At 40.7% G+C, this 16,365-nt stretch overlaps 1 protein-coding gene across 1 annotated transcript in view; it reads right to left on the bottom strand.

Annotated features, from left to right (window-relative positions):
- The window catches only part of LOC109411919 (neurogenic locus protein delta), an 80,583-nt gene that overhangs the window by 31,024 nt on the left and 33,194 nt on the right, over positions 1–16,365 (bottom strand). Inside the window, exon 3 of the mRNA XM_029877200.2 lies at positions 12,724–12,787. Within this exon, the coding sequence (XP_029733060.2) occupies positions 12,724–12,787 (64 nt within the window). The remainder of the gene's footprint in view (positions 1–12,723; positions 12,788–16,365) is intronic.

Here is a 16,365-nt window from a genome sequence, read left to right as displayed (position 1 = left end):
CGCTCAAGGCACCGGAGTGTGCCTACAGTAGCTGAGTCTTAATTTCAACTGATTACGAAAGAGAAGCCTAAATTAAACAAATTTACCATTAATTTGAACTTCTTGTAGATGCCAAGGCAACGCACTGTGCGCATTGCACTACAAACAAGATGAGGATTGGAGAAAACCCATCGATGCTGAACGAGAGTGAGAACCGCGGTAGAGGGAGTAATCAATCGTATTTTGCTTCCTTCTCTTTACAGTTGCTTACAAATATTGATTTAACCTAGATATGTTTATGCATGGGAGGCAAAGAAAAAAGCAATAATAAAATGGTGAGAAAATGAATCGAAGCTATCTGCGTGGAAAACAGAAGAGCAGGCACAAAGGAAATACATTATGGGAATATGAATTACCAATTTTGTATTTCACCCAAATTATTTTTCTCGCACTTTGGCTGTTTCGGTTCAACCGGGCGGTTGTGTGAGCGAGAAATTTAATAAGGGCGCGCTTGGTAGAAGGCGGCGACGGCGGCGGCAAAATAGCGAGTTCGAGACGATGCATGCTGAAATCCATCAATGGGGTTTCGAAACCGAAGGATGCGTTGAAACAGTTTTTGGCAACCAGTAGTACACCCTAATTGGTGCCTTTCAGAAACGACGCCACACACCACATCACATGCACGTACCCCTACATAAAGACCCACAGGCAAAAAACTTGTTTGCTCGAGCGCAACGTTGGTAGGTATTCTGCAGCAAGCGAGCAATCATACAACCAACCAACGAACGGTGGACGACGACTTGCTCAGAAACGAATGAAAGAAAACGACCTATGACGACGACGACGATGGAGCGGACTGACTGGCAAAAGAACCACTCACGTTCAGAAAAATAAAACACCTGCAGCAGCAGCTCTTATATTTGCAATTCACTTTTTATGCTGTACAGCGCTCGAGTACTGAGCCGACCGCCACTAACCCAATATCAGTCAAAACTCCAGTCGTCATATTGGACCGGTTTTGTTGGCAAAATACTAGGTTTACCTATAACCACGGTCTGCTGAATTCCAACAGGGATCGTCAAAGAAGTGGAACCTCAGAGACTAAGAACCACGGTGAAGATACCGCAAATGGTTGCACTTGTTGGAAATAGTTTTCATTCATGGTATAGTGTAGGGGCCGTTCATAAACCATGTAAACCAAATTTTTATCATATCATCAGATTCCCCCTTCCATTCATACGAAAAATGTACAGACCGTAGACTTCGCCAGACCAAACCTACCCCGCCTCCTCCCAACAAAACGTCTACGTGATTTATGAACAGCCCCTTAGGTACAATCTGAACTTGTACACCTGCCGATACATTACATCAAGAGGTGGAACACCAAAACGAAGCAAAATCGATTGTTAACCCGTATCCGTACGGAAGACTTCAATCGTGGAAAAGACAGTAACCCTACTTTTGGTTGGGCGACTGTATGATTGCCTGCCTGTTAAATTGATAATAATAGTATCTGTCAGTGGTAATACTACATCACTAAGCTAAAAAGCAGCCTAAGTCTAAGTTGAAACACTTTGCAAAAAAGTAGAAAACTGAATATAACAGGTATAAGGTTAACGCAAATATGAATGAACGAGTTGAAATGACGACAATCTGATCTTATGACTCACAACAATTTCAAACATCTTCACTTATTACGGGAAATAATAGATCAGCGAGAAGCGTGAGACTCAACTGAGTCAGACAACAACGTGTTGGATCATGTATCTGCGTAAGGTCGCATTTAAATATTTCAATTTAATTTAAAACTAACCAACGAACAGACAATGACGAAGCCCAAAACACACACGCCCAATGAACTAAGGCCCGATGATGGTGAAGCAAATTCTAAAACGAATTCCTCCAAAATTACTAGACCGCTTTCATAGTGGCCACGACCATCTCTCGCCCAATTTCGGCTCAAACCGTCAGTTAATGTTAACAGACTAGGGTTTATGTTGTGGCCACACAGCGTTCAACTCTGCTGCTGGGGCGAGGAGTATTACCATACGTACCACACCGAATCTTAGAGCCTAGAAAACAAAGAGAAAGAAACTAGAAGACGGCTCCTCTTCATCGTCATTATTTTGCTCCACTCTTTGGCGCTCCTAATGAAAGAATCGTGCTGGTCAGACGCGCTTGGCTGGACAGTTAACTGCCGCGCGCGAGTTTGTTTTATTATTTTCCTTCGCCATTCAACATTCCACATGTTCCATGGCATTCGGCATGGCTCGGTCCGGTATCAGGTCCAGTCGTGTTCGGATTCAACTTTGAAAGGTTCCTAGTCCGATCAACTACGGTTAACAAGTGGGCCTTGTTAACCGTAGTTGATCGGACTAGGAACCGCAATGGAGGCATACACGATGAAATGAATGAGTGATTAGTTTTTTTTGTTGTTTTAATTGGGTCTCTTTGATATCCTAAAACTACTATCGTAAGGCGCTGGCCATAAACAACGTAGAATCACTTTTTGGCAGTCTCAGTGTGGTTTCTTGGCCGTGCGGCTAGTATCACCAAGCATTTAGTCGCATCGTGCTGAGGGGCGTTGGTTCGATTCCCACCGCAGCTGTCAGGAAAAGTTTTCGACTGTGCCACTGGGCGTTGCATGCTAGTCTGTTGTGTAGTGTCGCGCTTCCTTCAAAGAGCGAATAGGTCACTGGAAGCATTAACCCTTTATAAGGCCGAGAGAACCAGGCACGGAATTCACTCGTTCTACATTGGAATATAAAGTACATGTGGTGTAATGAACAAAAACGTTTTTATTTTCAACAAATTCGATGGTCGATTTTGAATGAAAAAAATTGGTCTAAATTTCAACTTTTTGTCAACAAAGTTTAAAATGTTGTTATTTTGTGATGCGTTAATCAATCATGCTGATTTTTTGACAGCTTATTGCCCTAATATTAATGAGTTATTTGTGTGGATTTGAACTCGATTGGTCAATTATTTTGGACGTTATGGCAATTTTAGTACATGTCCATTTATTATAGTATGTACATTTTTTCAAAAGGCTGAGTTTCTAATAATAATGAAGCAATCAAGTTGAAATTTTGTCTACAAGTAAAAGAAACGTAGGCCTTTCATTCCCCATCATTCGATTTTCAATTCGCTCACCATAACAGAATTTCGAGCTTATAAACCTTCATGCACTCGAAAATGGATGTTTTGGGAGAGACATTTTGTTCTAAAAAAGCCCATTCATATTTGTTATGGCTCAAAAAAATCATGAGTGTTCACAAAGGCCTAATGTGTCCATCAGTTAAAACAGAAGTTGTAAAAATTTTCTAAACGAACAGAAAAAAAATATGTGTATAAGGTGGCAATATAGTTGCCACTGCCTTATAAAGGGTTAAACGAGTCCGTGTCTTTTTTTAAAGACTCCCATCCTCCTCGTAAACTATTGTCCATACAAAATTTTCGAAATTTGTGTGGACCATAGACTCTGACCAGATTTTTTTGCGGGGTTATGAGCGCTTCCACAGTTATTACCTGGGAGTTGCCTCTGTCAATGACGATTTTGCATGTATATATCGCGTGGCAGGCACGAATATACCCTATACTCAAGGAAGTAAAAAAAAATCTTTACGAAAAGTTCCTGGAGCGCTCATGAATCGTACCTGTCACCCTCAGCATGTTCTTGTTGAATACCCGTGCGCTTACCGCATCTGCTACATGGTCCTTTATGGATGCTTCACAACTTTATGTTACCATTCACACCAGATATGCTGGTACATACTAGGTACCCACTAGGCCATTTCAGGAAAACTCATCAAGGTATCCTTAAGTATAGTTAGCATTGAGCGAGTCGCACAAATTCGTGTACCAGCTACAGTCCTAGACCGCTGTTATGAGGGTTTGCCTTTTTCCCGTCCGTTACCAAAACACACAGATCTGACTCTTAGACAAGATTGACGCAATCCCCTAATGGCCGAGGGCTGTCCTGGTCTCTTCCAGCACTCTGATGTGAGAAACAGACATCTACAATCCCAAATTACTTATTCTGTTCAAAACTACGCTTTAGAACTCATCACTTTGCAAGTGCTTCTCAACGGTAAACTATCCGGATGGCGTAACGCCGGCAATCAGACGATTTGCCAGGCGATTCAAAACAACATGAAAGAAAGCATATCACGTCTTTTGGCTAGCTAAGCAAGAAATTATTCAAAATCACTAACGAAAAGAGCAGTCGCAATTCAGTCGCGTGACAGAAAATTTGAAAGCAGCCCGCCACGCGCTCTGCTTGCTGCGGTAACTCAAGGCATCAACAAAATCTCGAATTAAAATTTCACAACTCAGATTTATTTAAAAAGTAGGTATAGCTTTCAATGTAACTTCGGGATCGCTGCAAATACCATCAAACCCGTCATTAACCGTTATGTGTCCGAAAAACTTTTAGCTTTTTTCTACACCGTGTACACTAAATTCTGTTTTTACGCGATTTTTTGTTCCGCGTAAAAAAAATCGTGTAAAAAAAGTTTTCAAAACTTTTTTTATCGGATCATCCTAAAATTTTGACAGGGTATCAAGGATGATAAGAGAGATCTCTGGTAGAAATTTGAGCCCCATCGGAAGTAAATTGCGACCAGGAGAGAAGAATCTTTCCAAAAACACATCGCGTAATTTCGAGAAAATCGTGTAAAAAAAATCGTGTAAAATAAAACCGCGTAAAAAAAGATCGTGTAAAAAAAGAATTTAGTGTATTTTAAATGGGTACCCTGTCGGCCACATAAGGGTTAAAAAACACAAATAATAGAAAAAATATTAAACACTCCATTTTTGCGAAAATGATTTTAGTTTCAAGAACTTCCTCTAATTCTAAGCCTAAAAAGCCTTCTAAACTACAGAAGCCCATGTTGGGGAACACTACATTGTGAGCCACAGCCAGCCGGTGGACCAATGGAAATCTTGTCCTCGCCTTCGCTTGCCAGTTGCAAACTTGTCCGGGCAGGGGGCAAAAAGATTGAATATCACCATGCTACGAAGAGAGTGTTCAAGAATGTCTGTCATCCACACGGTGACTGGTGCATACGAACCAACCGGCGCAGGCACATCGATGCAAAAGTATGTAAAAAACATGTCAAGTGCCGCGGCGCGATCGCGGCGAGTCCGCACCAAACAGATGAAAACGCGACTTGGCTAAGCCGGTTCGGATTGGATCGCGCGCAGTAATCGGTACTGGTGTTGCTAGGGAAGCCAGGGAGGGAAAAGCGAAAACGATTAAACTTATGGGTCTCTTGGCTTACTTAGATGGGTTTCTCTCTCTTTCGTGTCTCGATGGAATGGATGGAATTCGGTGTCAGGGATAAACTCACTCTCTCAACATACAAACTCTGGCTGATGCTGTTTTTTTCCATTTTCATGCTTGGAGAATTTCAAATGTGAAAGATTTATTTCTTTCAGTTCAAAGTAAAAAATCGAGCTAACAAAACGATGGAGAGCAGAACTTTTTTCAAACATATTTACAAATTTTATTGGCCAAATCGATATCTTGTCCCGGACTTGGCATTTTCGGCATTTCTGCAGTAGAAGCAGCGGTGGCAATCTTCCTTTATCCGAGACCCGGCGTGATGGGTAGCGTTGAAGTTCAACGAACAACACATATAAAAAGCAAATAAGCAATTGGGTACGCGAGAACACGGCGGGAACGAACATTCCAAACCCAACGGGGGTAGTCCACGATTGGCGGGCTAGAGGAGTGCAATATTAAGTAAAACGTGCGCGCGGTGCTTACCGCTTATATCCTCCGATACCTTGAACATTGGTCGGCTCGGTCTGCTTGGAAAAGCAAGTATGCAGTGAGAAGATTTTGTGTTCCATGATACATGTTTGAGTTCGAACATGTGCTTTTGGCTTTTTGCATTTCAACCTTTACTCTGATGAATAGGGCTTTTGAAAACGTTTGTCCAAAATGAAACAGTAAAACTGTGTAACGACTTAGTTTGCGTTGCACGACTGGGCAGTGAACTTCGACACTCGAATGTACCATTCCCCAAATTTGAAACTCAGATGAATCGTGATTTGGAATAGGAAGAACCGACTGTATGAATTTCACCGTACATTACATTTCGGTACAGCACTGTAAACCAATAGTGGAACGTGTATACCAGGTAACGTATGAAGTATGTGTGCTGCACACACATGCGAGACCTCTAGGTCAAGAAAACATCAATCAATGGAAGCCGATGTTGCGCAGTCCCTCTACATGGGCTGGTTATAACAACAACTGCACGATCCAGTCGAGCGTGTATGAAAATGTGGCAAACGTCTTCTCTTCCTCACATCGCATCGCACATCGTTCTACCTGAATTATACCCGACCCAGTGAAATCACCTTTGAGTCAGAGTCGCACAACCAACAGACTGAAAGCCCTACCTGTGTACATACCGGACCAGCGCGGCGCTGCATACTGTTACCTCAGGTCCTCGTATAACCGAACCCAAAGAGGGGGTCTTGAGAGTAACTAGCAAATCACATACAGACAGGCATTAAATATATGAAAATACCAAGGGGAGAAATAGAAGGGAATCGACAAGGTTAAGACGATCAGTGCACAACTATACCAGGCTGTGCGCGATGGGTCACAATGAAATTTCTTATGACGTCATTACGGCAGATTATATTCGCTTCCAGACATGAACCGTGAAATATCAATATTTGCCTTTCTAAAACTTCTCTGAATACGTGGCAAAATCGGATGACATCCGTGGCATCCAGAGACAGAAGTGTCATTATTGTCGGAAGATAAATCATTTTGTTTGTATCCGGTTTAGATCGTCTTCGTGTGCTTGATCATACGCCAATGGGCTGCTGCGATCATCGATTCTAGCTATAGCAACTGTCGTCGTCATGGGGGAACAAATGGCTCTCGCTTCTTCGAGATCGAGTGCTGTTTGGATGCTGGAGAAAAGCAACACTAAAAAATCTTATCGTCAGATACGCATGGAAATAAGAAAAAATAACATTCTTCCTGTTAAGTGGAACCATCTGACAAACGAAATTTTTCAACCGTAGGCAAGGTGGAAATAATGTATCTCCTTTGTAGGTCTAGATTTTTTTTTTACTTTCTACCGAATAGTGTCATTTTGTGGCCATGTGTTCAATGTAAAACCATGGCCCCGTCGCCACCACCGTCCGCTACGACGCCATACCTTTCATACAATAACAAGCCATTGAGGATGTTCCTTCAATTATAACGAAAAGCAAGGATGTGACGATCGGTGGCGGGTGGTTTACCTCCTCTTGTTCACCATTCTGATCAGAAGGGGTTAAAACAACGGTACGCAGTCGTTGCCGTCGGTGTGGGGCTCAAAACAGAGGAAGTGAACCAAATGCTACCCGTCTCATATAGGATTTCCTCTCGCGAATCAGGGAGCATAAACAATCAAAGTGTGTTGTAGTATAGAGTAACCTGATAGCCAAACAGGCATGTGCAGAGTTGTAAAACTGGGCCTTCTACCTGCCGCTGCTGGATGGGCCACCCGGTTTTTTGAACTACCATTTGGTTCAGGGAAACAATTTCTACATTTTGTCTTGCTGTGTGGTTTTATTATAAATTGAATGACCGAGTTAGACAATATTTTAGTGATTTTATACAGTTATTCTATTGCGCATATGATTTCAATGATCTAATGATCATTAAACGTTTGTAAAAGAAGGCACGATTAGAGAAATGAGAAACGTCAAATATTTAAGAAAAAACATGAACAATTCATTTAAAAGAGGCAAACCGATTCATAGCTGAGCAACTGTGAAAATATCTTCCATGTTCCTGATCGAAAGAAACGTATATATTTGCATATACCTAGTTGTAGCATGTAATTTCTCGAAGCTTCCATGACATGTCATGTATATTTCACGCGTAAAATTTCATTTCAATCCAGCATAGGGCAAAGGAATTACATTGCAAAAACATAGATTCATGATACGTGATATATCACGTAAATTTACACGACTGAAAGTTTAAAGGATCTAAATGATGTTTACATGACATGAAAATCTCATAATTTTATCAGTGTATGTATTTCAAGCTTTCCCAGGTACATATGCCAAACTTCATCAATGGAAATGTTTGATTATTTTTAGGAAAATTATATAAAAAATACTACATATCCAGCACAGCTAGGCATATCTGAGGTCTGGCACCGATTCGTTGCAGCATGAACGTATAGCTTAATATCACGCTTCAGTACACTTTTCGGAAATACACATACATGTGTATGGGTGTACTGAAGTGAATGAATAATTAGACGAAGTAAAAGGCTGGCTGCTCAAGAATATTACTTTTTTCGCTCTTTTTACGCTGTCGTCGTTTTATACCAACTCAAGCCAACCCAAGAACCTGGAGTGAAGAAGAAAATAATAACTATAGACCGGAAATTTCACGAGCAACTGCAACGAAACGAAAACGATTTTCCTCCGTTTCCAAGCGCACGCGGTGGCATCCATCCCTTATGCGCCTCGTCACGTGTGCATATTTTTTTTTGTCGGATCTTCAGGGCCACATCCAGTACATTGGATGCCGCTCGTTCAGTGGTTGGTTTACTGACTGTTGCTGCACAGTGGCAGTTTTACGAAAAAAGGTCAAAATCAGATTAAATTTGAAATTGTTATGTCAGAATCTGATACATGAGAATCTGAACTCTGTGTTTTAGTTTTGACTCAATCTCAAATTTCCCGTTGTGTGCAAAGTTGATGGCGGGAACGGGCCAAATGTCTTTATCAGTGTCAAAGCCGCCAACATCGTCTCGTTGTCGTCGACGGATCCCTCCGTATGTCAGTCGAGCGTGGTTTGATATCCGGAGCAAAAACGTAGAAAAGGGAAGATAACTAAACTATACGACCGGGCTACCGGGAGAATGAAGCGGAAGAAAAGGGATTAAAGATGACATTTTCTATTGGAAATGGAATCTCTTTTGTCAGTGGTACCACCGCACAAAAGGAATCACTTTTATGCAATACGCTTCATTCTGTGCATTGTTTGCCTTTTCCGCTCTACCGTGGACAAGCAGAGGAATCCTTACGCCACCGGAACAATCTCGTTGGAGTGTGAGCGCTTAAAAGGAAGCACATTCGCATGAACCGGAACGAACCGACATTGTACACGGTTCGCCTGGCACAGATACACATATTGGCAGCAAGGGGGACTGGGATCAAGCGCTAATCGGATAAATTGAAACATTAGTCTTGCTTAAAACTCTCTGAGAGACCTTAATCCGTGTGCCAGGCAACGGAAGTTCAACTCCAAATGACAAATGATATGTAGCATGATCGCAGAACGAAAAATCTGTATGTGATATGGATTTGTGAAAATATCCTTTTCACAGTTATTCGTACGAATAAACTTTTCCCTAATGCCGTATATGTAATATATTGATATGGAATTCACCCACCAATCTCAATCTTCATGTCGGTTTGCAGCGTGGACTTCGAGAAGTTAGAAATGATGTCAGAATTGTTACTTTCAAATGATCGCAAAGTTTTGGAAAGAAAAATAAAATAAATTGGGGCTCAGAGCATTCTCTAAACACTTATTACTTTCATTACCATTCTAAAATGAACAACTAAATTTTCTTTAATCGTAGACGTTATACCCATTCTATGGAACACTTACTGTGAAACGTACGTTGAGGTTTAATTCAAGAATAAGATTCATTTAACAATTTTGACTGGATTATTCAATTAATACATTCTGGATCATATGAAACAAAGAATTAGCTAGAATTTACTAATTTTTGGTAGTAAATACTACTTGTAGATCGTATGAATAAAAATGAGTTTACTACATTACCCCTCAATCATACACATCTAGAAAATATCATGTAATTTTAAGTGTCCTGAACCTGACATGTACGAGCATATTCAAAAGCACAAATTTAGAGGTTGAAACATGTAAATTTAAGTCTTTTAAGACACCCCAAAATAAACCTTATTTTTTCTTAGCGTCTAGCAATCGCTAGAACCGATTTGAAAGATAAAACATAAAAAAGTAAAATAATACCGTGCATGGATTCGAACACCGGATCTGCTGATCGTGTGCCGCATCTCTTACCTCTTGGCTATTTCACCGAATTAGAAGGTGGCTCATGAACGTGATACTGATTCTACGTTTCTGGTGAAACGAATTTGTTGACATCTAACGCAACCAACCAGCACTTACATGATGCGCGTAAAATTGAGTCCAATTTGTGATTCAGTCTTGAAAACGTTTACATTCTTTGGTGATTCCATTTCGTGCAAATTTCAGAATTTCTAAGTGTGTACTATAAATAACGTGTTTGTGATGAATAAAAAAAAAATTCTGCAATCTTTGAGCAACTTCAGATGTTGCTACTAATGGTGTAATAATAATGGGATTTTGGTGAAAATCTTAGTACTTAACGAAAATTCGAAAACGACGATGAGAATTTATCAATTCTAATAAAAAATAGGCGTCACCAATATCTACGCTTTTCAAGGATGCTGGTTAATTCGGGAGCCTGATCTCAATAACTTTTCAATGGAATAGGATTTCTCTAGAAATTATATCCAGGATTTTTCCTTGAATATCTTTAAGGATTTCTACTTGAATTTCTTCCGGGTTCCTGAATACTGTATCAAGTTAGACCAGATCATCTGTTTATCAATAATTTTAGTGGAAAATCCTGCAAGCATTTGGCATTAAAATTCTAGCCCGTTATTTTCTGAAATACTGTGACCCTTTTTGTAATGAAATATCTGGTCTGCGTCGAAATATAGGGGAACTTACGTATTCTCGGCAGTTTCGTTCTCTTCGTCATGGTTTTTTTTTAAACCTGTAGGTCTCAGAGTTGGCCTCAAATCCTTCCCTACCAAGCTGAGTTATATGCCCAAATTTCAGGTAATTCGGCCCACAAAAACCCCCCATGACGAAGAGAACAAACCTGCCGATAATACCAATCGTCACCCTAGTACGAAATAAAAGTTCAGACTTGTCGAATTCCTTTGCTTAACTTTACCTGTTCGAAAAATCGCCTATTCCATTCTGACTTAACGTTGACCATATATCCATGCAGTCCTTCTGCGATTTTTTTTACAGAGCTGTTCCGCGGATTGCTACTAGAATGCCATCGGAGATTCATCCCGGAATCTCTACTGGGCTTTATTCTGGAAGTCCTCTTAGAATTCTCCCTTTAACACTCCTACGATGTTAGGTTTTTCGTACCACGATAACGTAGTGCACGTCCATGTCTGGGTCATATTGACCCTAACATCCTACTAGGGTTAAAAATTGCTCCCGTTACAACCTCAATCAAGAGGATGAATCAAACCGATATTTTCCCGGACTCCCCCCACGGATGTTTTTCGAGATTCCTTCCTTATGAAAATATTCTCGGTATTCCTCGAATCCACTATTTGTTCTTGAATCGCTAACGAAATGTCTCTTATGACTAGTGCGGGAGCTTCTCCAAGCTTTGGTTGGAATTCCTCCTTGAATTCGTTCCGAAATTTCCTCTGGCATTCCATTCGGAATTTCTCTCGGGATTCCTTTGAAGATTTCTATCCCAATTGCTCTCAAAATTCTTCAGGGGCAATCCTTGCAGAAATTCCGGCAGAAAGCCTCTCAATTTCAAAGGTAATCCTAAAAGAAATTGTAGAGAAAAATCCTTAGAAGAACTTCGGGAGAAATAACGGAAAAATCCCGTATTGAATCTCGGAAAAAATATGGAGAAATCCCACGAAAAACTATTGCAGAAATACCAGGATGAACTCTAGTGGGATCTCCGGGTAAAACTGTGGAAGAAATCACGGAAGAAGGAACTAGTGAGGGAATCCGACATGAGCAAACCTTTGCAAGAAAACTCGGTGAAATCTCTGGAAAACCATGTTTATCGAAATCCCGGGAGAAAGTAGTAGAAATCCTGGAAATTGAAAATGAAATGAAAAGTAAGAGAAATTTCTGCACTCAATAATTCGTATAATGTCTGCCTAGGGTAACCAAGGAAGTCAACATAACGTAAACATCCTGGATCGTACCGAAAAACGAATTAAGGCACCCTAAGCACAGCCTTGGCCTATATAGCCAAAGCGATAAACGTGCGGAAATTCGGAAAGATTTTGCTGCGGATGTGGGCACAGAGAAACAGACGTAACACTTAGAACAAATTTCATTAAAAACATCTTCACGAAAACATAATCGCCCAATGCTAAACGTACTGTGTTTGGCCGGGCCGCCACTAGATGGCGGTAGTGAGCAAACGTCAAACAGGAGCAAAAACGCGAGTGGTCGATCGACCTACTTATGAATATTTGAAACAACCGTTAAAAAGGTTATCGATGGGAAGCAATGAGAGTATGATGTCTTGATTATTGGACGGTACAAGAACTTCGAAATGAAAATTTCTTTGGATTCCTTGAACATAGAGCTTCATGTCTTCATGTCTACTATACGAAATAGTTTCCTTTTACGCATATCGTAATGCAAACGAAACAATACACACAACCCGGAAATTTGTCCCCTTGTTGTAATCCAATCATTAGAAAGTAGTTAACTTTGTTCATAATTGTTTGAGAAGCTCCACGCCGATGCACGCCGAGTTCACGCCGAATATTTAGCGCACACGTCTATGGGTGAGGACAGCTTGTGGTGCAAGTGTCAAGGTTTTTAAAATAATCTTTAGATCATACACAGTTCGGAACAACTAAATTTAATAAAATATCATAACTTTTTGAAGCTTAGCGTCAACTTACCTGGTGATCGCGACGTAGTTTCGTTCGTGTCGAGCCATGCTTCCACAATCAGTGTAAAGGTGCCCTGAAAATGTGAGAAAAATACGATTGAAAAAAGTGGTTGGAATATAAAAATGATGACAAATTGCGTAGGTTGCGAGGGAGTTGTCGGTGTCAGCCAGTCAGTCAGTCTGTTGCGCCGTCAGTTTCTCTCGGTGCTTATTTATCAAAATAAATCATCCCGTGCCGCGGCGACCTAATCAAAGAAAACGAACCCAAAGAAGTCGCAGCCTGACTGCGCGACGCGACGCAGAAGTGCACGGCAAATTATTGAACATTTCAATTTCAATTACACCTTCGCAGAGGAGTAAAGATGAGATGATCGTCGTCACTTGTAGCAGCAGCAGCAGCAAGCACCAACCATGTTATTGGTGTCATGCGGAGGTGGAGCGTTCATTTCTGTTTCCTTTTCTATACCTACTACTAGGTGTGCGCAAGAGAGTTTCGTCAATTGAATCAAATGGTGGATATTACTTAAGCATCAGTAAACTTCGTTGGATGGAGTGGATTTCTCCATTTCCTGCTAAAGAGGGGTGTTCAAATGGGTTCGAAGAATGTCGAAATTGTTTTCAATTGACTCGGTTTAACTTTTGCTGTTTGGCAATTATTGAAAAAAAAAAAGAAAATCTTTCAGACTCTGACAATATTTCATGAACATTTTGGACATACTTTAGATCTGTAATGACTAAGTGTTATTACAAGTTCATATTTATGAAAAACTAGCTGTCCCCGGCAAACTTTGTTTTGCCTACTGCGTTTTTTGACGTTTCAAGTTTCTATCCAAGCCCAAGTCACCGGGCAAAATGTACGGAATATCGATTTTAGAAAACTCTCAATTTTTCCATGTTTTTGCCTCATAAACCTTCCTTGGATGAAAACTAACATAACAAAACTAAGACGATCAATCCGTTCGCAAGTTATGCGCGGTCCCACGTATGCCACAGCATTCATATATATATCCCTTTCGTGACGAACCAGCACAATTGTGCTGTTGAGCGGTAGCAGTTTCGCATATTTTTTTCATCTGTTCATACTTTGTTTTATGCGATGTAAACTGTTTCAATAATTCAACCATTACTTATACTTGTTTGTGCATAAACAAACTTTTGTTTACGTTGCCTGTGAGATTTACAACAACAAGGTAAATAAAAAGCGGACAAAAACCGTAAAACATGAAAAAGTCTTGTCTGTCGCATAATTTTCATTTCCGATTTCTCTATATAGTCAAAGCTAGAAATCGAAAGATAAAGAGTAGTTCTTTGAAATGAGGTAAAATAATTGTTAATTTGTTGGGAAATCTAAGAGTTCTGGAGCCATTTGTATGGAGATTTCAATTTTCTGGGCTCCGTCACGAAAGGGATATAGATGGAAATAGAGGTGTCCATTCTCCAAATATGAAGGGAATTTAAAGACATGTTCATCGAATTTGAGCTGATCAATTTCTTGGACTTCAAGGTTTCCAGAACTTGAGCTTGATATTGTTTGCCCGGCTCTTAGATGCTACTCCAGTATCGGCAGACCAGCTACACTCACACAAGGAACCAATGAGATAGCTGATTGGGACTAACAGGTATCTTCAATGTGTGGTGAGGGTTGATGATCTTTTATTTTTATGTAAGAATGGCACCTACTGCGTCATATTGCAGGTCAATATGGGGAAGTGGAAGGAAGTGATGACTACAATCGCTTACCCACGGCAGACTGTATATACCACTGCGTCTGCACAAGTTCGTGCTGGGATGGTAATTTTGTCATAGGATTCACGTTTGGTGCGTGGATGCCAGGTGTAAGGTGATAGATTGTGTGCTAATTACTCTAAAGATGATGTGGAACAGTTCGCTGGTTGCATAACTTGTAGGCGTTATATGATAGATTGCCACAGTGCTACAGAAGTTGGAAGGCAGGTGATCGGGGGTTTCAACTCGTTTCTGGTTCTAGCGATAACTATGAGTTGAGGCACATGCGTTGTTTATGTAGAAAAGAGGGAGAAATGAAATAGAAAAATGCAAAGTAGGAAGAAAGTGACGGGCCAGGGATTGAATCCAGGACCTTCTGCATTACGAATCAGGAACGATACGTCCACCTAGCCCGTCTGCCATGTTGTAGTTGTGGAATGTATTTTAATTGACTGCAATCAGGAACACATAGGTGATTTATTTTAGGTTGTTTAATCATTAAGTACAGTGACCCCACAATTTATAAATCGGCAAAAATGCCCACAGTTTATGGATCACTCATTTGATCAACATGGTGATTCATAAATAGTGTACAAAATTAAGGTTATTCATCGGTGTGGGGTCACTGTAATGCAAAATTGTGTCAACAAAACTTTTTAGTTTTAAGAACAATACACAACCATGCGGTAATAAATAGCGAACGTCAATAAAAAAAAAAATGGTTCCAAAAATGTGCCTACATATTTAACCCTCGCACCCATGGCGCTCCTCAAGTATGCGAGTGAATGGATTGAACGAATGAAGATTTTATGACCGTGTATGGCACCAGCATCCGTCTACATAGTATAGTAGAGAGCCAGATTGAAGAAACCAACAGCAAATCGAAGCGAACGCAAAGCACACACCAATAAGCAAGTACTCGCTAATGATATGCAACAATGTGGAAAACTTGACACCTGCTTTTTTGATTTCTCTTTAGCGCGCAGTTCCACTACATACTCTTCACAAACTTTACATGCCCGCAGCAACTGGCACAGCTTACTAGCGGACAACCGCGGGTACGTGCACAAAACCACTTTTCCAATAATTGAAAAGCGCGCGTACGCAGAGGTACGTGTACTTTGAAAGATCATTGTTTCGTCAAGTTTTTGGACGCCTATTCATCGGCGATCATCTATCTACCATACCAGGCATGGAAAAGAGGAAGTAGTTGAGGCCGCAAAATCGTGTTCATTGAGATGTGTGAAGATGGAAAAATAGACTCTTGAACGGCTCTCGATTACTGGACGCGCGCGCCTTTTCAAAAGGCTTCGTAACACTTTGCGCGCGGTGGATACTTCACGTGAATCGAATTCCTCCCTCTTCTGATCGCGTCGGTCGATCGGCTTCCAACTCCGTAACAATACAGTTAGAACAAAATGCTCTTCAAAGTACGGAGGAGATAGGTACTGATCGGTTGACCAACACTACCGCTTGCTTGATCACATACATATTGTACATCAGCTAGCACTTCACCACGATCATCTGCGAAGGAAAATATGCGGGGAACAGCTGTCAATCTGTTACAGTAGCGCCAATGAATGACGGTATTATCAGCAAATAGTGTGGTGTCTCTTAAATTCATTTTTTCGACTACCCAACTACCATAAAAGTGATGCTTATTAACTACACTTTAATTTATTCCTGGTCATACTTCACTGGACAGACTTTCAACAAATGGTCTATGGTGTTCTCTGTTGTCGGCAGTCTCCAACGGAATAACATTAGTATCAAACAATCGTTTACGAATGTCATTGATTTATTGGCAGTTTCTCATACTTTCACAGCATGACAGGGTGTTGCTTGCTTGCGTCAGTGATGATTGCCTTTCAAGATGATATGAACCATCTCGGTGCATTTGTTTGCGTTCCGTTTCCAATTCGGATTG

The sequence above is a fragment of the Aedes albopictus genome, chromosome 3, assembly GCF_035046485.1.
Source record: "Aedes albopictus strain Foshan chromosome 3, AalbF5, whole genome shotgun sequence".
Taxonomy (NCBI): Eukaryota; Metazoa; Arthropoda; class Insecta; order Diptera; family Culicidae; genus Aedes; species Aedes albopictus.
Note: the sequence above shows the minus strand (reverse complement) of the source record. Positions and strands in the feature narration are given on the sequence as shown.